This window comes from Cuculus canorus, chromosome 19 (assembly GCF_017976375.1).
Source record: "Cuculus canorus isolate bCucCan1 chromosome 19, bCucCan1.pri, whole genome shotgun sequence".
In the NCBI taxonomy this organism is placed as follows: Eukaryota; Metazoa; Chordata; class Aves; order Cuculiformes; family Cuculidae; genus Cuculus; species Cuculus canorus.
The window spans coordinates 2,581,719-2,604,806 of NC_071419.1; the positions used below are offsets into that span (position 1 = coordinate 2,581,719).

Here is a 23,088-nt window from a genome sequence, read left to right on the forward strand (position 1 = left end):
TGGGGAATCGGAGGAAGGAGGCCCCATCCCATGGGAGAGACCCCACCCCAGCAGAGACAGGACAGGCTCTTTTTGACTCCCCCTTGGCCCCCCGTGACCTACTGGGCTTCCAGTCACAGATCTCAATCAACGTCGAGGACTGTGAGGATACAAAAGATGTCAAGGAGCACTGGGGCATCAAGACCAGCCACCACAGGAACTCGTGCTCCAGCGACCAGTCCGAGCACCCGCTGCTGCGGCGCAAGAGCATGCAGTGGGCGCGGCGGCTGAGCAGGAAGGGCAACAAGCACTCCAGCAAGACGGCCGAGTGGATCAGCCAGCAGCGCCTCAGCTTGTACCGGCGCTCCGAGAGGCAGGAGCTTTCCGAGCTCGTCAAAAACCGTATGAAGCACTTGGGCTTGCCCACAACTGGGTACGGTAAGTGCCGTTCGGTTGCGCTTCTCTGCAGTGGTGCGTCCTGCTCGCAGGCTCCTCAGGTAACCCTATGCTGAGCCTAAAGCCAAGCCGAGCCTAACCCCACGCCCAGCATAACCCCATGCCAAGCCTAACCCCAAACCAAACCTAACCCCGCGCCAAGCCTACCCCAGCGGACACTGCCAGACCCAGCTCTGAGCAGCGCCTCATCCCCCAGCTTGCTTGTGCTTCTGCAGACGAGCGCGCTGACGGCGGGGGTCCCGCGGCGCAGAGCCCACTCGCTTGCCGCTCCTCGCCCGACTGCAGGCAGCCACCCCCCTTTCGGGGCTCTGGGATGGGTCCAGGCGGGAGTTTGCGGTGGCAGAGTAACTCTCTCCCTTCTGCCTGCAGCTGGACGAGCGTCACCGTGCAGCTTTCAGGCGCGATGCCCCGCTTGCACCCCGCTTTCTGGCCATGCAGAAATGGTGGTTCAGGACCCACTGATTCCAAGTCAGCAAAACCCTTCTGCCTGAGAGCCCTTATAGTGCAGCAGGGAAAGGTGAAGCCCCTCAGCTGGTGTACACCCCTTTGGTTATAGACTTTAATTCTTCATAAAACTCTTCCATGGGAAGCATTTCGGTAGCTGCAGGGCTGAGTGGTTGCTTTGTTGCGTGTGAAACCAGTGTCTCTGGCTGTGATTAAGCCCACAGGGCAGCGCTCAGGGTCTCTCCATGCAGCCGCATTTCTCATGAAGCTCCTCGGTGCTGGCGTCTGTGTCCTCCTGGATGATCCCCCACCCCTTGGTTACAACAAAGTCTGTAGCCCGCAGCTTTCCTGGTTTTTTTTTTTTTTTGGTTGGTTTTATTTCCTTTCTTCCTTTTATGCCATCCTGTGCTGCCGCCTGTTTGTTCCATCCTTGCAGAGCGTCTGTCCGCCCCGTGCCAGCCCCTGCCCACACGCAGGCTCCGCTGTGCCCTGGCTGGGACGGGACCTGGTTTTGGAAGGCAGAGGGGAATTCTTTCTCTCCCATCTTGGCTTCCCCCTTACAGCCCTTCAAGTATGGGAAAGAGGAGGAGAAAATAGGAAGAAGTGCAGCTCAGGAGAGGGGTTGGAGCTGGAGGGCAGGCGGGCTGGGGTGGCATTGGCGAGCAAGGCAGGAGAGCCTGCTTGTGGCAGGACAGAGAAGCCACAGGGCACACCAGGCGAGAGCTTGCAACTGTGCATCCCACTCCCAGCTCTTTTTTTTTCTTACATTCCTGGTCCCAAAAGTTTCTGCTGCTTTTTGGGGGGGACTCCCAGCTCCCTGCAGCTCTATTGCAGAGTCTGGAGCGCGGCTGATGGCATTTGCCGCCTTAGAAAAGGCTGTTTAACACAGATGCCAGGCAAGGGGGGGGCTGGGAAATGAGGTGCGCCCAAAGCAGAGCCCACACACGCAATCCCTGGCAGAGGGTGAGGCGGCAGCAGGTTCCCCACCTGCGTGGCCTCAGCGGAGGGTCCCCAGAGGCTGCCCTGCAGCCGGTCCCGCTGCGATGCTCAGGGTACCGTTTGCTGGGTTAGAGTCAGAGTTTGCATCCTTCTCCTGGCTGAACCGATGAATTCTTGCTGGAGCAAACTGGGGGAGCTCTGGGAAGCAGTGAGCAGCTGGGGAGTGCAGCACCCGTCTCCTTTGGGGTGGGAGGGAGATGCCTGGCCAGGACCGGGGCGTTGGGACCGGAGCTCCCTGACCGCTGCCACACATCTGCAGCCAGCTGTGCCCAGGAGTGTTGTCACCATGTGTCACCATCAGTGTCTGGACACCCGTGGCGTTTTGGAAGAACGTGTTGCTCTGCCTTCTCCCCCTCTCCTTTTTCTTTTGCTCATTTAATTGCTGCAGTGCAGGAGCTCGTCTCTGATATTTGCCAAATCATGGCTTGCTGACCTCTCTCTCTCTCTCTGTTTATGTCTGTGCCTTTCCCTGTATGTTCTGTAGAGGATGTAGCAAATTTAACAGCCAGTGATGTGATGAATCGGGTAAACCTGGGATATTTGCAAGGTAATTCCCTTTCCCTGGGAGTCCCGCGTGACTCATGGCGTGCAGCGTACAACAAGATCATGCCAGCTAAGCCCAATCCACACCCTTGCCGGTTTTCACCTTAGATACCCAAGCCTTTCAAGCACTAATTTGTTGGGTGGCATTGGAAAACATAAGACTGTGCTGCAGCAGTGGTGCAGACACAGAGCTCCACGAAATCAGAATGATGGAATGGTTTGGGTTGGAAGGGACCTCAAAGCCCGTCCAGCTCCCCCCCTGCCATGGGCAGGGACACCTCCCACTGCATCTGGTTGCTCCGAGCCCCATCCGACCTGGCCTTGAACGCCTCCAGGGATGGGGCAGCCACGATTTCTCTAGGCAGAAAGCTCAGGGACCCTTTTCTAGCTGAAGTCTCATAGGGAAATCACAGCCCTGTTGTTAAAATCCTCTCTCCTCTGTTTTGCAAGTTGTTTTTGGTCTGTAAACTGGGATTTGCAGGAGGCTGAGCGCAGCAGAGCTGCCAGTGAGTGCTACAAGGTGATGCTGGAGGTCCTGCACCAGCCCCTTGGCCTCTCACCTGTACGTGGGTCAGCTGCAGCTCAGGAGCAAGGCAGCACTTGGAAGACCCTTCATAATCCTCTGTTTGCGTTCCTGGACCACTCTCTAGCATTAGGAGAGGCTGGTTTCTAGCCGAGGCAGTGCTGGGCTCAGTGCCAGGCAGCAGCCGCAGGTGCCACCCGCGCTGCAGACACCCCTTGTTGGTCTCTGCGGGAGCTGCAGGGTTATTGCAACATTTCCACCTTTAGCCAGTGGTGTAAAGTGCTCTGAAAAGCACTTTCAGGGGTCTAAAGACCCCTTTTTGCTGCAGCAGCCTAGAGATCAGCGATAGCCCGCCCTAGCTGTATTTTAGGCTTCAGCAGCCCATGCTTAAGGTGAAAAGTTGGCATATTCCTACGAATTGTGTCCTTCATCAGAGAAGCCGCCCCAGCGGGGGCTCATGGAAGCCCCAGACCAGCAGAGTATATTGCCAGCTGGCGAGGAGGTGCTGGGCAGAGCTCAGACCCCGCTGGCATCTCCCCTTCCCGCAGAAGAGCTGGGGCTGAGCCAGCGCCCGTGTCCCACCGGGAACGCGCCCCAGCCGCCGGCTGAGCCAGGACCCCGCGGGGGACCTGCCGTGCGGTGGCATCGCTGCCAGGGGCTGCGTGGGGCGGCAGCTGGAGCTCAGCGCTGCCTCTGCCCTGCAAAAAACAATTGTCGGAGGGTGCCGCAGGGGACGATATGGCAATATTCCTGTTGGGCTTAGCAGAGCCTGGCTCGGCTGCATGGGGGGGGTCAGGAAAAGGTGCTTCCATGGAGCAGGGAAACCTGCCGCGAGCCAGGGTCCTTCCTCGCCTCCCCCGTCATGGCAAACCCCGTGTCTCCTGTGGGTCCCAGGGTCCGTGTGCCACCCGCACGCCAGCACTGCCACCCCTGCCCCCGCTGCGCTGTAAGGCTGAGCACTGGGATGGCCGAAGCTCCGGGGCAGCTGGAGGGAGCAGCCAGCAGCGGGGCTGGGCACCTGCCGTGGGGCGCGGATCCCGCACAGCATCTCCCTGCGGGTGGTCCCAGTCCTTCTGGGACCTTCCGATGTGCCAGAGATGTGTCTGCGCAGCAAAACAAGGGTCTGGTGTCACCTCACGAGTGCTTTGCGTGGGGCACCCGCACAGTCCAGCCGGGGATGCCCTGGGCTGCGTCTGCACGGGGCAAATACGCGATGAAGGCAGCCCAGAGGCGGACGTGTTTGCAAACCGCAGGTGGCTGCAGCGGCTTGTGCTGCTGTGCCTCATCTCATGGCTCGATAAAAGCCCACTTCAAAGGTTTCTCTCCACTCCTGAGGCCGGAGAGCAGCAGCACTCCTTGCCCGTGCGCTGGCTCAGACATCCCACCCTGTGCCGAGGGCAATTGCGCACCATTAGGGAGACTCAGCCCGTGTGCTGCTGAGTGCCAGGGCAGCTTTTGACCCAGGGATCCGCTCCAGATCGCGGCCAGGGGGACAGCCAGGGTGGAAGGTGGAAGGGAGAAACTCTGAGGTGATGCAGGCTGGTCCCCGGTCCGGCCGGCCGCCAAACCGAGATCAGCAGACACCTAGAATGCACTGACGCTGCTCAGAGGAGCCTTTCTGAGAGCCTGGAGAGGCATCCCAGTGACAAGCCTTGCAGCAAGCTGGTGTCCCGCTGCCCTCATCACGCTGCCCCCGGCGTCCGCCTGTCCGTCCCCTCTCCATCCTGTCCATCCACACCTGGTCACTCAGTCTGTAAATGATGTTATTCGTCGCAGCTTCCACCCCCCGCTCGGCTGCCCGCAGCCTTGCATCCCCATTCATTTCATCCATGATCTTGTTCTCAGCGGTTGCAGAAGGTGCAGGGCTGCCCTTGGCCTCGAGGCCGCACGTTCGCCCTCGCAGCACCCATGGGTGCAGCTCGCGGTGGCCCCGAGCCCCCCCCCCCCGGGTGGTCACCGTGGTTCAGAGCCGTCCCAAACGGCGCTGATGGCTTTGGAACTCCACGGAGGCTGTTTCCCTCGGGCGGGAGAAAGAAGCAATCATTGAGCTAAATCCTCCTGCTGGATGATGCTAAATTAAATCGTGCAAGAAGAGAAGCGGGCAGAGCGTTCGAGCGGCCCGGGGAGGGTTCGGCTGCCCTGACCCTGTGGTTGGAGTCATTGTGCTATACCTAATGGGCAACACTAACCTGTTTCCTTTTTTTGCATAAAACCAAGGTAAGAGATCTTATTTTTTGTTTGGTGGGGGGGAGTGGGGACTTTGAAGAGTCACATCTTCCCATCCCCTGGGATGTGCCACGGTGTGGGAGCAGCTGGGGAGGCGTGGAGGGAGGTGGCAGCAATGGTCTCTGTGTTCTCCTGGTGGCAACACCATTGCCCGTGGCCTCCCTCCATAAAGGGACTCATTTTTCTGTCCTTGGGGATGATCCATGACCCCTCGGAGCCAGGGGTGCTGCAGCCGGGCTGTGGGAGCGAGAGCCGCTGGGGCGTCTGTCGGGATATCCGTCAGGGCATCCCTCACCCGCTCTTTCCCCTCCTCTCACAGATGAGATGAACGACCACCAGAACACCTTGTCCTACGTCCTGATCAATCCCCCGCCGGACACGCGGCTGGAGCTCAATGACATCGTGTAGGTGCTGCCCTCGCTCTCTCCCGGGCTTCTCCCCGCGCCCCGCGACCCACCCCAGCGCGGTGGGAGCCCCCGGCCCATGGATTGCCGTGCGTTCTCATCATCACCTGCAGCTGCTGCCTCTTTCCCAGTGCCCTCAGCTCCTCCGAGCAGTGCCCAAACCACCCCAGCTCTGCTCATCCCTGGGAGGTGGAGTTCTCCCCCTTGGCTTGAGTTTTGTTGCTGTGCGGTGTCTGGTGCGAGAATCGCGATGAACCGCTAACGTGAGCGGCAGCGCCCGGCAGGGCTCCGTGGGGCATCCCCACACCTCCCAGACCCCAGTTAGGGTTCGCCCAGCTCCATCCTGCTGGGAAGGGGGCGGATCTGGTGGGGTCCCAGCGGCGTAACCAGGCTCTGTCCCGTAGGTACCTGATCCGCTCCGACCCGCTGGCCCACGTGGCCAACGACGGCCACAGCCGCAAGAGCAGCTGCAGCAACAAGATGGGTCCCTGCAACCCGGAGACGCGCGATGAGACCCAGCTGTGAGCAGCACCCGCAGCCCTGGCAGGGGCTCCGTGGAGAGGCGATGGGGAAGAGGATGGCCAGCCAGAGGGGAAGGCTGCTGCTGCCCTGGAGGAAGGCGATGCCCGGACTGGCTTTGCACTGCGGAAGGGGTGCCGGGACCCAGACAGACCGACGGCCGGTGGTCGTACGGCCCGCGGCTTTTAACTTTTTATACGAATACCGCAACTAGTGAGAAAGTCTGTGCTGGTGCTGGTGGGGCGTGGCTGAGACCAGACAACCAATAACCCTGTGTGAACAGGAGGACTGTGTTTAATATTGCCCCAAGGTGATGCAGGTCCTTTGCATTTGGTGGGGCTCGTCAATACAAGAGCGAAACTGCACCACCACCCTCCTCCTCCACGAGGTATCCCCCAGGGTACCCAGACTTCTGCTCTTTCACCCCAACTCATGTTCTTCATCTGTTGGTTTTCTGTGACGGACGCCGATGAGGAGCAGGCGGAGCTGTGTCAGGAGATGGGGAAAGACTCGCCAGCAGCTGTGGGAGAGGATGGACGGTGCCACGGCAGGTGCTGCGATGCCTCCAGCGCGTCTCAGCATCTCGCAGACCAAACCACACCGATCGCAGGTGACTGAAAGCCGCGCCGTCCCTGCGGCAATGCCTGTTGTCACGCGTGCCCGGCTCTGGCCTGAGCCCCAGGTGCCCCGCGGTCCCCCCGGGTTTGCATCCCCCACCAAGCTCATCCCATCGCTGCTGCTGTCGGAGCTGAGCTGCCCCCAGGGATGACGGACCCAGAGGTGTCTGTACCGGGGGGTGGGACAGGGCAGGCTCGCTGGGGACACACACCGTGGGGTGTTGTGTGTTGGTGCCTTGGCACCTTCCTCTCCCCTGGGTCACAGCCCGGTGACCTCCTTCCAGGCAGCAGGTCCTGCCCGTCCCCTGTGCCCACCGAGGGCACCTTGGCAGCTCTGTCCGTCCTCGCTCGACTTTTATAACCCAGCAGCCCCCCGCGTCCACGCGGCTTTGCCTGCAGCAGAGGTGCATGAATGTCCAGAGCAGCGCCAACCCATCGCCGCAGCATTGCTTATGCCGGCCAACCGCTATCGGCCAACCCAGAGAGACCTGGAGGTAGCAGAACCGCCAGATGTGTTATCCATCTGTTTTTGCACACTTTACACGTCAATGTTGTAAAGGTTTTATTTGACTGCCAAATGAATAACCAAGTTGTTACCTTTATATACTTTTACATTCATATAAGGAAACTCCAGCGTGATTTTTTTGGTTTTTAAAGCCTGTAAAGCACAACTTCACCGTGAAATCCCATCAGCATCCCGACCCGCTGCCACCGAATGGTTTATTGCCATGAACATTCACCGGTCGTTCCCCGTGACACCCCTGATAAAAATTGTTTACAAAAGAAAAAAAGCCAAACCTGCTTAAAATTGCAGTTTTAAACAGTTGGTGAGATGTGCTGGAGCAACCGCAGCCTGCGGGGAGTCACTGCCGGTCCTGCCTCCCCCGTGGGAAAAGCTGCAAGGAGGGAGAAATGCAGGAGGAAGGATGCCCAGGGCAGGGGTAGGACCTGCACGGGACTGGCATTGCCGCGAGCAGGTGTCCAGAAAGACCTTTTGTGCCTGGATGGGCTCTGGGGGTTGTCTTTTCTTTAATTGCTCCTTTCTCCTGATGAGCTCAGCCAACAGCACAGCACAGGCTTGGAGAGGAACGCTGGGCAAAACCAATGAGCCCAGCCCAGCAGCCGAGCCTGACTCTTCCGCTCCGCTGAGATTCAGGCACAAACAACTGTTGCTGATGCCTTTTTGGGTTGTTTTGTTTTGTTAATTTTTCGTCTATTCAGATACATGGTTTATTTGTTTCCACTTGTCGCTCAGCATGCCCAAAATATCATTAAAAGTTAAAAATAAAAGGAAGTTCTTGCAGGCTAAAACAAGTGAGCACAGTTGAAGTACAAAAGCACATGTTGGGTCTGTGCCCAGATGCTCAGATAACTCCAGAAATGCCTCATCAAGTATCAATATATCTAATTTCCTAGATTTTAGGTGATTTTTCTAATCCCCATTTAGCTTTCAAGGCAGAGTGGAACAAAGCAGCGTCACAGGTTTAAAAGCAAGTAGAAAGACCCTCAGCCCCGAGCAGTGCGGGTGGGGGGATCCTCTGCATGGGTTTACTCCGAACAGAAGTGTTTCATATGGGGGTGTTTTGCGTTTGAGTGGGCAGCGGCCCCGCAGCGGGCAGCGCCGCCAGGGGCTCAGCTGGAGGCTCCTCTCCTTCCTCCCTCAGCACTCTCAATTCTTCTCAGCCCTTAATTCAAGGGGATATTTAACATAAGAGGCACCCCACCTACCAAAAGCAGCATAGCCTACACCCGGTTTGTGATACTATTAAACCCCAACCTTGGGTATTACTGTATTTTGACAATGCTTCTGTTTGTTTAATGTATAAATATATGTATTTAAAAGGAAAGCTCTGTGTATAAACCATACCATTTTGCATACGTTCTTTCTATGGTGTACATTTCTAGCAGACATTCTACTGGGATGTTGAAATAAATACTGTAGATACTTACCTGTGGTCAATGCAAGTCGAAGAACAAACGGTTACTTTTTCTAATTCTTTAGACTCAGTTACGATACTAATGTAAAAACCAAAGTATTTTATTTTTGTAATGGTCCTGGAAACGTTGATGCTTCAAGAAGAGCTGTTTCTGCTTGGAAAGGGCTGTCCTGGAGGGATGAAGAGCACTCGGGTGGGGGCCAACCTGCTGCAACCCCTGTCCTGCACGAGGGGAAAAACGATCGCTGCCAACTGCTGCCAATAAACTGAGAAAATACATGATTTTCTGAAGGGAACGGTTGTGTTTGGGTGCAAAGACCCGACAGGCAGAAGCGAGGACAGCTGCTGTATTTTCAGGTTTACAAGCAAAGGGTTGCATCGCATGTTCTGTGTCCACTAATGGTTTCATACACTCAATATGGACTAAATCCATATATCCTGCATTAAAGTAAAACCAAATATTCAAACAACTCTTAGAATATATTTATTTCCTGTTATACCCCTTTTTACTCCTCTCTATGGAATGTGGCCTTTTTATTTCCCCCAAGAGCCCTGCATCTCTCAAGGTCAGCTCCTGCATGGATTTTTATCACCCACCGGGACAAATCTCCCGTCTTTCCCTCTCCAGCCCTACTTTGGTGCCATGTTCTGCTGGGACGCACTGCAGACAGCCACCTGGAGATGGTTTTGTACAATTACTGTGAAGATGCTTCACATTTCTGTAAAGACAAATTACAATAAAAGAGCTGCATGCAGCAACAGGAGAGGTGCTGTCTGTTTTATTCTAGGAGTAAACTTCTTCACCCCGGTTCTCAGAAGTCTTTGTGCATGGATGTAGCGAGGGCACAAATTCATTGTTACAGCAACAGCACAACTGTAACATTCTGTGCAAATTACCTTTAAATCAATCATTTAGGCTGGAAAAGACCTTTAAGATCGAGTCCAACCCTTAACCCAGCACTGCCAAGCCCACCACTGAACCGTAAATACCACATCCACACATCTTTTAAACACCTCCAGGGATGGTGACTCATAATCCAACAAATGTGTTAGGTTTTGTGGCTATTTAACTGATACTTTTTATTTACTGACATTAAGTCAGGATCCAGTACATGTTCTCCTACCTCTAAACACTTCAAAATCTTTCACTGATTCCCTGGTTCATGTCTGCATCCCAATACATCCAAGAAGAGAACCTATTTCTAGAGCATACCACACACATAAACACAGATTTTGGGATAAAAAAAATGCTGTAAAGGTTATAATAGATCGATTTAAAATCATACAGACAGACACAAACAATGTACTTTAAATAGTGAAGATAATTCTAGGAATAATACATGTACAAGCCAGAAGTTTAGAAGCCGTCAAGTCATTTTGCTGTAAACTCACCGAAGTCAGGGAGGACAGTCAGGTCCCTGTTGAAGTGAATTATCTCCTGTCTTTAAACGAGGCAAACCTATACATGCAGAATTAATTCCTTCCAATTTTCCAGAACAGCTCAATTATTATGATTCCAACTAGAAGAAGGGAATACCCTCGCTGGTATGAAAACCCATTAAAGACTGCAAAGCAGGATTTAACACTCTACAAGCAGCCACAGGTAACGGCTCATTCTGACCTGGTTGCACAGTTTGTTGGCTACAACACAAACCTCAGTGTTTCTTTTCCAACATCTCTGTGTTGCTGAGGTGGTTGTGGTAGCTGGTTAAAAATATGTATATATATATATATATATATTATTACTGATTGTGGTCTTTCGAGTGAAGCTGTGAAAGCTCATCCATTGCTGATGGCATCACAGTATGCTTCATTTCTGGAGTGGGTTGGGTTTGGGTTGTCTCCGGTTCCCACTTACAAACCTCTGGCTCTGAGATCTCCCTCAGTTCTCAAACCTCAGCCATCCTGCGTTGCCATTTCCAGGGCTGTGTCTTTCTTCACCGCTGTCCTTCTCCGTGTCTCAGTAGCTTTTTGCCAGGAGGACTTCACTGCTGCTCTCCGCTGTAGGTTCTTTAAGTGGTGGCTTTTTATCTTGCTTCACCTTCCACAGCAACAGAAGCAGGAAAAGAAGGGAAATACTGCAAAAGGAAACAAAATTCATTCAAAACTTTGTCCCACTTGAGAAAAATGAGCTCCTAACACTGAAAACTTCTTCAGTGAAAAAATCTAGAGCACTAAAATATACATTAAAAAGAAAAAAGGGAATGGTAGTGATGTGGCTGGGCAGCAAAGAAGCTAACCAAAACCATGAAAGGTTATTTATTTTACTGTAAATTCTGATTTTAGAGCTGTTCCCCAAAAGACATACAATCAAAAGAAGTAACTTTTCTCCTCGGTAAGATTTCTATGTAAAACCACAGTAATTCTGGGAGGTTTGAATGCTTCAAGCCACTTTTTTTCAAGTGCTGCACCTGAATTCTAAGAAACGCTGTATATTGAATATTTAATCAGCCCTGCCGCATCCATCAGTTTAAGAAGCTTTCCCAAGAGGTTTTTTTGACCCCCAGTGTAATAAATCCATGTTATTTCTGAACCAGTAGTGTGTTTTCAGCACAGACAAGCAAATAAATCCATCCTATAACAGTGTGTATGGGACTGCATTCAATGCAGTCCAACTATGAATGGTTAAGTACAGACCAGAATTATAAGACAAGTCCTTCTCTATTAACTTGGATCGATACAGTCTGCTGAAAAAAATCTGGACATAGGCTAACTCTGCAGAATATTGGCATATTTTTACGTACACACCAAAACAATCCCCAAATGACTGCAGACCAAACAACATATTCCTATTTAAGAGCGTTTCAGTGGTAGGCATGGCGTTTTTGATAAAGTAAGTTTTAAAATAAGAGCTGAACTTGCCGTTTGGAACAGAAGAGCAAAACCTCACCTTTTCATGTGCACACGGGAATCTGGAGACCTTCAAACCCCTTAAAATTAAAATAAACCCAAATACACCTGTAAACAGGAAGCTCAGAACCACAAGGGATGTGTTCTACTAATACAGTAATTTTGTGTTTATAATGCATCCAAATAAAATATCCAAATACCCTTTTTTTCCCATGCCACACCATGACAGCACTTCATTGTCTGAACGTGATCTTAGATAAGTGTAAAATATTAAATACAAGGTGGGCCATATACTTACATGTCATGATGTGCAAGTTCTGCCTGTAATTCTGGTGTCTCTGCCCAGATAATGTGTGTGACAAAGGACTATAACGATGCTTGTCATGCCCTCCAGTTGAAAAGAAAGTCAGGATTCACTGTTTTCTCTCCTACGTTTCTGAAGCACACGATACAGGCGGATAAAATGTGCCTTTATATTGTGACTGCTCGTGATTACCTGCAGAGAATCTTTGAGATGTGTCAAATCCATGTTCCTTGGTTACTGCAACAAGCAATTAAAGCTAAAGCTGTGACCAGACTCGCCACCCACCAAACTTGTAGGTGTATCATAATACACCCGTAACACCAAGGAAGATGACAGAGGTAAAAGGAAGCAATGTTTTCTCTGATTTTAATACTCAGCCTCCATGTACATCATCTGATCGACATCAGCGAGGACAGGAATATGCAGCCACCTGCACCTCCCCGCACCGCTTACAACGAATTAAATATAAACCCCTCATTAATTAAGGGTTATTTGATTGCATAAACATAACATGGAGGTGTTCAAGGCCAGGTTGGATGGGCCTTGGAGCAACCTGAGTCAGCAGGAGGTGTCCCTGCCCATGGCAGGGGGTTGGGACTGGATGGACTTCAAGGTCACTTCTGACCCAAACCGTTCTATGATTTGATGATTCATACCCAACCATAACTACCAGCTGTACTAATATATGATGGAAGAAAAATCCTGCTGCCAGAAAGCACAACAGGTACCAAATTCCAACAACAGTGAGCTCAGAGCGATGATGAGTTCTTGTTCACTGTTGTATTTAAAAAACAAAGTGTGTGTGGGGGGGGCTGAGTATTCCAGCACTGCCTCTGGTCATTGGTTTTGAAGACTTGTGGGGAAAAAAAAGCCAAAGGAACAGAAAATCTAAGTCCTGAGAACCCATCCACGTTACTGTTACTTTATACCATAGCTCCAAGCCATTAGCATAAGCAGGAACTCCAGAGGTCACTGGTTTCTATACTCTTAACTCTTCAAACTGTTCTAGCAGCCGCACACACAGCATGGAACTGTATTAAGGTTTTCAAAGTCAGTATTTTCAACACTCAAGATTATTCTTGCTTGAATCCTTATTCTATGGGACAGCATAAGGAAAACGAGACAAAGACACATCAACTACAAATGCAAACAGCATGGGCAAACACACGAACTGATGCATGAAAGCCTGAGAAAAACAAATTGCATTTAAAAGCACTTTAAAGATGTACATTCTTGTATTTATTATTAGGAAACTGGTAAGAAATTGAGAGAGGTCAGAGACTGACTTTCACACTGTTCAATATGGGAAACTTAATTGCTATGTGGGAAACCCACCCTCTAGTTCAGAGCAAATGTGGTTCACTTCAAGGGTGCTACGAAAGGCTTACAGATTGTTCAGCTTACGCATATCTCCAGAAAATTCAGCAGAAAAAAAGAAAATATCACTCGGTTTTAGGCAGTTATCATATTTTATTTCCCTTCTACAGTCAGTAGGAAGGCTGACACTGTAGCTGTACCTGAAGTTATCACTCTCTCCTCCTGCCCAAACTCCCAACAAGAACCTTTGTGAGCAGCTGGAAGGGGGTTTTATCCAAAGCCAGTTCTACTTGCTTTTACACGGCTAAGATGGAACAACCCTGGCTCCAGTTAATCCCCGTAAAAACAAACTAAACCAACAGCTTAAGCTGCAGGCTGACAAATGATTTCTATTTATCTGCAGGAGGCACCCAGCCACAAACACAGAATCATGCCACTGAAATATCTGTTATCTTCCATGGGGCTCTCAAGTGGCTGTGGAAGAGACAAAACCTTGTATTCTCATCAGCACCAATCTCCCTCGACAGTTATTAGCCTGCAGATCATCTAACTGTTCCTGACATAATGAATTCCAGCCATTTACAGTGAAGCGTCAAGCACGATGGCACTACACACACAGTTAGAAATCCTTTGCATTCAGAATTCAATAACCTTATTACAAACGCCAACACTAAGACGTGCAGTCACAACTTTACACCACATTTCATCCCGGGCTGACACCAAGCTGAGAACACATTTAAGTTGACATTTTTGGTCATTGATTATACAAAACCTATTCAAGAAAATGAATTAATTCTCCTTTCTACAAGGCTGTCTGCATTTGCCTACACACATCTACAGCTTTCCTACATTCCTCTGCACATTCACCCACAAATCCTAAGTTACGTTCTTCACAAACAAGCTTCTCTTCCTCCTTTTCCAGATTAAATTAATACACTATATTCTTTGCCAAGGAATTTGAGATTAATGTTCTGGGGTTTTTTTTATTAAAACAATTAGTCTTTCAAAGAATTTAATCTCTTAGAAAATGACTTATTCCTCTGCAAGCCTCAGCTTGGGACCTGGGACTACACACTGCCTACAAAGAACTCCCAGATTCCTCTCCCTCTCCAAATGTATGTCACCTCCTGTTATTTCCAGTAGTAACTGAAGCCACATAACAGCAGGAAAAACAAGCTGATTTAGTGCAACACAATTCAGAAGGATACTAAAACCCATCACCTTCTTTTAGCCCAGTCTTTTCTATGAGCAGCAGTATTCCAGCCTGACTGAAACAAAGAAAAGCACAAAATGCTGGAATCACCGATCATATTTTTTCAGTCTCTGCAGACAAGAACTATCTTCTTTGAGAAATTTATTGTGCAGTCACAGAAAATTATTTCTGCATTGGAAAAGTCTATAGTTCAGAGAATGCAAACTTCACTTCTGTACAACTGATATGGAATGATTATGAAGCTTAAACAACCAGTTTATTTCTAAACTCTAGAAGCAACTTGTCTTAACAAATCACAAGCAAGGTTAATATTGAAGAGCCCAACAAAAGGAATCCTGTCACTAACTGCATGCATAGATCAAAGACAACTCACCCGTCAGATTCAGGAGTCTGCACACTGAGGAAATAAATCCTTACAGAAATTGCCTTCCAATTTTCTGAAAGCCTTTTGGTCAAATTCTTACAATCAGGGTCAGGAGAACTCAGCTCTTGTTATAAGGTTATTAAGGCTACTTATGGGTGAAGCTTTCTAAGAGCACAAGTGGACACAGAATAGCACATCTTTAAAGCGTATTAGTGCTTTGAGAGGATGAAGTGTCACAACCACAAAAGTACACATGAAATAAAAAGGAAATCAGTTAATGATTTTTATTAAATTTCAGTGTTTCATAAAATAAATATGGTTTATAATATCAAACAGTGAGAAATAAAGCACAAGCATGAAAAGCATGGTAACAAAAGTTACACTCATGGTGGTGTTTAATACTTAGCACTTTAGAAACCATAAAGCCTTTAATTATTTACAAGCAGCAAACTATCTAACATAATTTACAAAGTCGCAGCAGCCTAGTCGGGGGAGGACTGGAAGGGGAACAAAATGGAGAGATCGCAATGGAAGACCTTCACTTTACTCTATCCAGTTAGTGCTTTATCACGTACCCTACCTTCCCCTTATGTACATAACTGTAACTTCTATTTTTCTCAAAGTTTAATAATTACACTGTCTTGTATTGTAGAGCTCAGTTCATCTCTTGGATGGTGTAGTGCCTTTTGCACTGCAGACATACGTATTCAAGTAACACTTCAAATAAAAGTAAACATGTGCAAACCAAAGTTCTATACCTACACGACCCTCGGGTAGAAGTGTCAGCTGTAGCAGGCGCACGTTAGCAGATTAAATTAGGTCAGAGCTACAGAAATCTACTTGAAGTCCAGCCAGGGCCGAAAAATGAGAGATGGGAATATTTAAAAAAATGGAACCAAACTGCAAATATACCCTGTTACCACAGACAAAAAATTTAATCTGCTGAAACACAAAGACTTTTAAGGTCATAACTCAAGATTTAATATTTCAACATGAAAAGAAATCCAAGCCATTTGACTTATTTGGGCTTTTGAAACAAATGCAAATGTCTCTGTTTAAAAATTTCTTTTAAATGAGAAAAACAAATCCATATATATTAATATATCACCCAAAATAAAAAACATAACACACTCTTCATTTTTGAGCATGCTGCTCATTCAGAATAAAGACAGGACAAAGGAAGTAGAATTACATTTCATGATGTAATAAAAACATTAAAATTTGTGATCATTAAGTGCACCATCGTACAGGAGTAGCGTGCTCAGAGTGGAAATGTTCTATACCTACCAAAATCCACTTTTATTAAAGCAAACAAATCTTTAGGACACTACCTGAAACCGAAATCAGTAATAACTGCGCTCCTTTCAGCTTGCCTTAAGTTTCAGTCAGGCATGTTCCAGCCAGTAGCACCTGTATGCCTCTTCACGATTGTATTCCAGAAAGCTTTACATTTGCCAACTATTTTTTGTAAAAAAAGACTGGCTTTTGCAATCCTTGCAACGTTTATCCTAAACAGATACTGCGAGTAAACTCTGTTCTGAGCAGCACAAGTTGGGGCCTTGCAATCTGAGCACTGGACTTAGGTTGGCAGTAGATACAGTACAACAACGTGGTGTATTAAACAGTTCCTCAAAAAAGTCTGAAAGGAAGAGTTCCCTAAAGACTGTTTAAAAAACCAAACCAAACCCAAATCACTTCACTCAAGATCTGTTCAATCCTTCGACTGAAGTTTGGAGCTCGCCAACTTTAAGAATGACAGGAAAAAGGAGGGGATGAGGTGGAGAGGAAAGAGAACTAAGTTATTCCCAATTTGTACCGATGAAAAGCTTCAAGTAAAAGGAAATCCACTTGTTAAAGATCTTGCTACATGCACAGTCTCTCATCAACTGAAAGCCACAGTAGTTAGCATTGGGTGTAACAGCAGATTTATCATTCATAAAAAACACTGGCAATGTTCCTTCATCCTTCAATAGCTTGCATCCACGGTTTCTGTTCTGAAGCTTCTTAGAAAAATCATTATGGTTCTGCACATTTCATACCAAATTGGAGGAAAATGGTAAACGTGTCTTCTTTCGATGCAATCCCATTCAGCAATCTCCTCCCAAGAACTCAGTGTCATTTACGACTCTGAGTCTTCTTTGGCACTGCAGGTCGCTTGGCTTGCCACAAGTGGTTATGAATAGTGAGAGCATCCACGCTGACAGACATGGTTTTGGCTGGAATCACATTAAACTGTTTTCTGTCCGAACTGTACTTATAAAGTTTGTCAATCATTTTCTTGGTGATGCTCTTTGGCCCTGTTCCAGTCAGCTTGTAGATTTCTTCAGTATCAGGATAGTAGCAATAAAGTGCTCTGAACTGGCAGCCAGCATCACGGAACAAAATGATGTAGTGGTTGGCATCGCATTTTTCTAGTTCCTGCGTTAAAAACGAACACACATACATAGACGGTGAAAATTCTCATATCGCACCAAACGCTCAGCTTCAACACATAGCTCAGTAAGTGTTCAAAGCATTTGAAACACTACATCAGTAACTATGATTTTCAGTCCTTCTATAAAATATGAACTGAACTCTTATGTTTTCTGTAAGTCCATGCAGAAGGAAGGGATTCTGCATACAGGTACATTTTAGGAAACAGCATTCAATACCAGGCATCAGTGGGATTATGAAATGAGCATTACAGACACAATGTGTATTTTAATATTTACCTCTAATATTGAATTCTTATGCGGTTCATTCACTTTTCCAGCGAGACAGCAATGAGAGATAGCATTGTGAATAATAGGTTTGTTTGATTTGCTGCTGGGCTCCTTAAATAATTTTGGACCTAAGGAAAATAAGTGAGTAAAAATCATTTGCTGTGCATTTACGAACACTAAGATTTTCATTCAGAGTGGAAAAAACCCAACTTAAATATTATACTATAATAATTCACTTTTAGAGCTATTAAACAGAACAAAATACACTTGACAGCTTCTCAAAAAGAGCAGCGTGTCACATCAAATACACCACAGATTTTATGACCTGCTATTTGTAACAAAACTAAAAAAGAAGTCACCTGTATATTCTGCCACTGAAGCAATAGAAGATGCTGTCGAAGCATTCTCCCAGTCTCTTTCCGTGTTCCTGCTAGGATTTCTGCTCAGTATTGGTAGCGATTCCATAGATTCAACTCTGTCATGGGAAAAAAAAAGTAAAAAGAAAAGATATGTCAAGATTTAGGGTATTTTTCCTTCCAATCTCAAATAAATTCACCAGTCACTGATCCTGAATGGAACAGGCTGTTGTCCATTTTCCTCCCCCAAAACAGTCAGATTCTCCCTGCTAGATTATCAAAGCAAAAGTCTATTATTCCTTTGGGAGAAAACAAAACAAAATTGCAAGTTTGTACAGAACACTGGAGCTGGCAGTGACATAAAACAGAAGATGGATTCACTAATTACTGCTGTTCTTCTATGCCAATGAAATGAATCAAACAACACTGAATCCCAAGGCTCCAGGGAGAGCTTAGAGCAGCTTCCAGCAGTGAATAGGGCTCCAGGAAAGCTGGGGAGGAGCTCTGGATCAGGGAGTGCAGGGACAGGACGAAGGGGAATGGTTTTGAGCTGAAAGACGGGAGATTGAGATGAGATCTTAGGAAGAAATGTTTTTCTGTGAGGGTGGGGAGGGCCTGGCCCAGGTTGCCCAGAGCAGGGGTGGCTGCCCCATCCCTGGAGGGGTTCCAGGCCAGGTTGGATGGACCTTGGAGCCTCTGATCCAGCGGGATGCGTGCCTGCCCATGGCAGGGGGTGGGACTGGATAGACATTGAGGTCCCTTCCAACCTAAACCATGCTGAGATTCTATGATTCATAACACAGTAAAAAAATAAAAAAAAACCCCAAACGAATCTAAATCACCCCTCTCTCTTTACCTCTGAGAGGGCGTGCCACCAGAGTGTACGCTTTCAGGTTCAGTTGTCGCTGCTGAGGCCAAAGACAGACTGGAACCAGACTGAGCACTGCTCAAATTATCAGCTACAACATAAAAGCAAAAATGTGACACATGTTTTGTTAAAGCAGATTTGCAGAAGCAGTAAGAGCAATCAAACCAAAATTCTTACGAGTGGAAGAACACTTCGTCCCTGAATCACTGTAAGATTCTTCATGATGGACCGACTTTGGCCTGGGTTTTTTGGGCTTTGATTTGGGCTTTCCAAGCCCTTGCTCCTCCAAAATTTGCTGCTGTTTTTTCCTAAGATATTCTTGCTTGATAAGTTCTCTTCGAGCCTTCTCTTCTTCCTTCCGTATTCGGTCCTCCTCAGCTTTGCGACTGCAAAGCAAACACATTATATTCACCATATTATAATCTTCCTCATCCTAGAGATAAAAAGAAGTATCCTTTTCCAAGATATTACCGAGCTTCATCTCTTTTTTGTTCAACTTCAGCTTCCAACTGCTGCTTCCGAATCCGAGCTTCTTCAGCTTTGCGTTGCTGTTTCAAAAGGAATGCTGCACGCTTTTTTGCGAGCTCATCTTCTGCTTTCTGTTCATCCTGCAAAATTTGTAAGGATAGAGAGTTTTAAAGAACAGAAGAAAATATATTAAGCTGGACATGACGAGATTTCCTAAAAACTTCCTGGAGTCCTTAGAAAACATAAGCTATTTCTTTTGGAAATCTTTACGTTTTTAGAATCGGTGAGTGTAAATCAGAACTGTATCATGAAAAAGAACTGAGGGACAATTTCACTACTCCCTTAAGCCTGCAAGGAGAAAAAAAATGTGTCTCATCTAACTCTGACTTGTTTTTAAGTATGCTTATTCACCACAAAACCTTAAAAAACCTGTAAAGTACGATGAAATTACCACACAAGCTTAGAATGGACAGCACAAAGAACCCCAGCACAACAATAACTTTGAGTCAGTCAATATTAATCACGCTATGTAAAACCAGAAGTTAATTCACTGAGACTGAGACAGCCTAGCTCTACTTTCTTAAAAGAGAAATAAAAAAGGAAGCATTGTCATGTCAGCACATTTGAGATAGTTACAATAATCCCTGCTAAACACAAATTAATCTGCCTAATGTTCCAACAGCAGTTCCTCACTAGAAGGAGTAGACACATTATTTAAGGAAAACTCAACCCAACAATATAAGAAACACTGCTGTACCAAAATCCCAACATTTTAACAACCACCATTTCCCCATGGCAGGGTTGGGTGCAAAATGAGAAACATTACTTAAATGGAATCCATTTCCCTCACGAGCCCTATACACAACCATCATAGCATCAAAACAAAAGCTGCATGAAAAACAGTAATTTCTTCCCGCCATTCACTGAACCATCTCATTTTTCACCTGCATCTACAGCCATACAACAAAACTCTCCATCAGAACCCTTGACTTTTAGACTGCTGAAAATCAGATAAATTTGGATCCAAAGCCAAAACCAACCCAGTTTGCTTGGCTCCCTGACAAGTTTTCAAACCTGTTCAGCAGGCTTTTATCAGATACCTGTGTTCTCTTCAAATTGTTTTTCAGTTTATAGAGACTCACAGAATGCTGGGATTTCAAACCAGTAAATTCTACCCCTGCATTGTGTGATTCTTCTATGCCAAGTATTTACACGTATGTACATATATGCATGTTTGTCTCTCAGAAAAAAAACTAAGCAAAAGAGAAGAAAAGCAAGGTCAATCCTGGTTCCTAGTGAAGTCACCAAGAACCAGGATTTCATATATTAGGTCAAAACTTTTTTTTTCGCAAGCAATTCTTTTCCAACGCGTTTCTTAAAATACTAATAATGCAACCAAAACATACTGCATTCCATCAGAAGTCTGAAGAATAAAATGGACAAAATCAGTTCTAATGCTGGACAAACGTGTAACAATAACTTAACATAGAAAGGTAGTGTATTTACCTTGAAGAAAAAACCTACACCAGACTTCTGATCACCTTCACTAATTACATCTGTAGAGCTATCCTGGTTTTCAAGTTCTCCCTCATCTGGAGCTTTCAAGTCAGACAAGTCTACTTCAATGAGATTAGCCTTGCTTCTCAGTGGCTCATCCACTGGGACATTTTCTTTTCCTGAGCCATCAGAAGAATTCAGCTCTGTTTCCTTGAAGCTGTTATTCACCTCTTTGCTCATTTCAGAAATAATATTTGCATCCTTGGAGGTGGAGAGAATGAGCGCCCGTTGATTGCTCTCATCATGAAGTCTATAGGTATCAAAGAAACACTTTTCTTGAGAACCACTTCCATGATCAGGACTACCTTCCAAGCCAATTTCTGTTGGTGTCTTTGACAAGCTATTGGATGGAAATGGTCTTAAATGCGGTAAGGTTTCTAGACTTGGGGTTGGGGTTTTAACACGTGCTGAATTTTGTTGTCTGTCTTTAGCGACTTTCAGATCAGCTGGTCTTCCTGACCGAGGCGTCCTTCCTTGACCAAATCGCGGTGGTTTACGAAGACTGTTCATTCCAGTTGGAGACAGAGGCTCAACAAAATGAATTGATGGTTTTACCTTTTGGTCCTGAGAGTTACTTCTGGTTCCCGGTGATGGCACTGACGGAGATTTCATAAGCAGTTCCTGTTGCTGAGAAATCTTTAATATAGCTTGCTGAAGGGTACTGATTGTTTCATTCAGTTTTTCAATAGAAAGATCACATTCATTTATGTCCACATCAGTCACATTGTCTTCTAGGAGGGCAACAGAAATAATTTTATTTTTTTCCAAATCATGTATAGCAGCAGAGTCTTTTGGTTTATGTTGCTCAGCAAAAGCTATGCTTTCTTGCATTTTCACTTTTGTTACTTCTTGAGAATCATTAAGTATTTCTTCTCTCTCCTCCTCCTTCCCAAGAAACTCGTCAGATTTGGAACCCAAGGAAACTTCATCTAAGTCTTCACCATTGTGCCGAGAATATTCTTTTCCAAAATGTTCCGATTTATGAGGCTGTGGAACATCAGGAGATTTCCCTTTCTTAACAACATGCAAGAAGGCTGCCTTGCCCAACTGCAGTCGCTGCCTCGCTGACAAGGCTTCCATCTTCTTCTTCTGCGCTTCTATTGCCCTTCGCTTCTCCTCCAACTGCATATGAAGCTGTACTAATTCAGAAGCTAAAAGATTAACATTATCTTTATTTTGTCTGTTAGGGCTTTGTTCTCGCTTTTGTTTCCATGTGGTCAGAGGCGCTGGGCAGCTTTCTGATCCATCTGGAGTGGTCTTTTGTGAACTACTTGTGCTGGACTTAGTTTCATAGCTATTAAGTCTCTGAAGCTTTCGTTCTGCAAAATTGGTCATTCGGACGCTCCCACTTGCCATTGACACACTGCTAACTTGAGAAATTGTACTCAAGCACGGGCTGGAACGCCCACTAGCATCATCCTTATCCTCATGTTCTTTTACCTTCATATCTTCTTGCAATTTTGCAGATTCTTCCTCACCAATGTATTTAGCAACTATAGGATGGTCATCTATGACTACCAAATCTTGCTCAGCATCTTCTATGTCTAAAAGATCTGAATCAGAGTCCTGTCTCACCATAGTCCATGCCGTATCTGGAACATGCGAATTGAGACTTTTCACATAGCTTATATTAACTTTACCTGCTATGTTATCATCAGATTTAGCAGCATGAAGAAAAAATCCCCCAGTGGAGAGCTCCTGAGTGGAAGGATCTAAACTGCTAGTAGCCAAAGGTCTGGAAGCTTCTAACCCTGCGTCCACCAGTGTCACTGAGTCTGCAGTACCAGGATCTGTAACTGGAGTGAAATCAGAACTAGAAATGGGAGTAAAAGTTCTATTGAGGTCATGGTCAACATGACTGCTATTTGTTTTCTTGCGGATCAAAGACAAGTGTCCCTCATTTAATCTCTTTGTTATAAAACTCCTCTGTTTCCCCTCCCCACATTCATCCAGTTTATTGATGATCTGTTTTTCCTTTGCTGGTTTTAGAACTGCAGGCATTAAGGGCTCCAAGTAAAAGCTCTCTGGTTTGCTTTCTGAAGTCTCGCTGTTTGTTTTTGGAGACCAGGCAGTCGCAACTATGCTGGGTACCCTGGCTGATGCATTCTGCAATTCGGGATCAACACGGTTTGGCCTTTCTTCAGGCCTGATAATTGCAACAAGCTCTTCATCTTCATCCTCAATTTCAACATTGCTCAGTAAGCTCTTCCTGTTAGTTTTCATTGATGATGGAGGATGGGGCTGATTTTTTGGAGTTACATTAACAACATTTGAAGCAAGACTGTCTTTGCTGATTGACCGAGCCAGACTAATGGTATCACTAGATCCAGGGTCCACATCACTACTGGCAGACTGATGAACAGCGAATGGTGTTGGCTGAGACAGAGGCCTAGAAAACAGAAGAACAGTTTACTGACACTTAAGAACAAAAAGTCACAATTT

The 23,088-nt window shown here is 46.8% G+C and overlaps 2 protein-coding genes across 18 annotated transcripts in view; one reads left to right on the plus strand and one right to left on the minus strand.

Moving 5' to 3' along the window:
- Positions 1-10,225, plus strand: part of KCNT1 (potassium sodium-activated channel subfamily T member 1) — a 90,492-nt gene extending 80,267 nt beyond the window's left edge. For 4 of the 13 annotated variants that reach the window (XM_054083791.1, XM_054083794.1, XM_054083796.1 and 1 more), the window contains exons 29-32: positions 114-417; positions 2,363-2,425; positions 5,490-5,574; positions 5,979-10,224. In XM_054083791.1, the coding sequence (XP_053939766.1) occupies positions 114-417; positions 2,363-2,425; positions 5,490-5,574; positions 5,979-6,099 (573 nt within the window). In that variant the 3' untranslated portion in view covers positions 6,100-10,224. Of the gene's footprint in view, positions 1-113; positions 418-2,362; positions 2,426-5,489; positions 5,575-5,978 lie in introns of all 13 variants that reach the window. The other 9 variants (XM_054083801.1, XM_054083797.1, XM_054083799.1 and 6 more) reach the window with 6 other exon arrangements.
- A 4,739-nt stretch (positions 10,226-14,964) lies between these two features.
- The window catches only part of CAMSAP1 (calmodulin regulated spectrin associated protein 1), a 34,551-nt gene continuing 26,427 nt past the window's right edge, over positions 14,965-23,088 (minus strand). For all 5 annotated transcript variants that reach the window (XM_054083788.1, XM_054083787.1, XM_009569522.2 and 2 more), the window contains 7 exons: positions 20,596-23,035; positions 19,093-19,229; positions 18,799-19,007; positions 18,610-18,712; positions 17,757-17,872; positions 17,407-17,525; positions 14,965-17,113 (listed from right to left, as the gene is read on the minus strand). In XM_054083788.1, the coding sequence (XP_053939763.1) occupies positions 16,811-17,113; positions 17,407-17,525; positions 17,757-17,872; positions 18,610-18,712; positions 18,799-19,007; positions 19,093-19,229; positions 20,596-23,035 (3,427 nt within the window). In that variant the 3' untranslated portion in view covers positions 14,965-16,810. The remainder of the gene's footprint in view (positions 17,114-17,406; positions 17,526-17,756; positions 17,873-18,609; positions 18,713-18,798; positions 19,008-19,092; positions 19,230-20,595; positions 23,036-23,088) is intronic.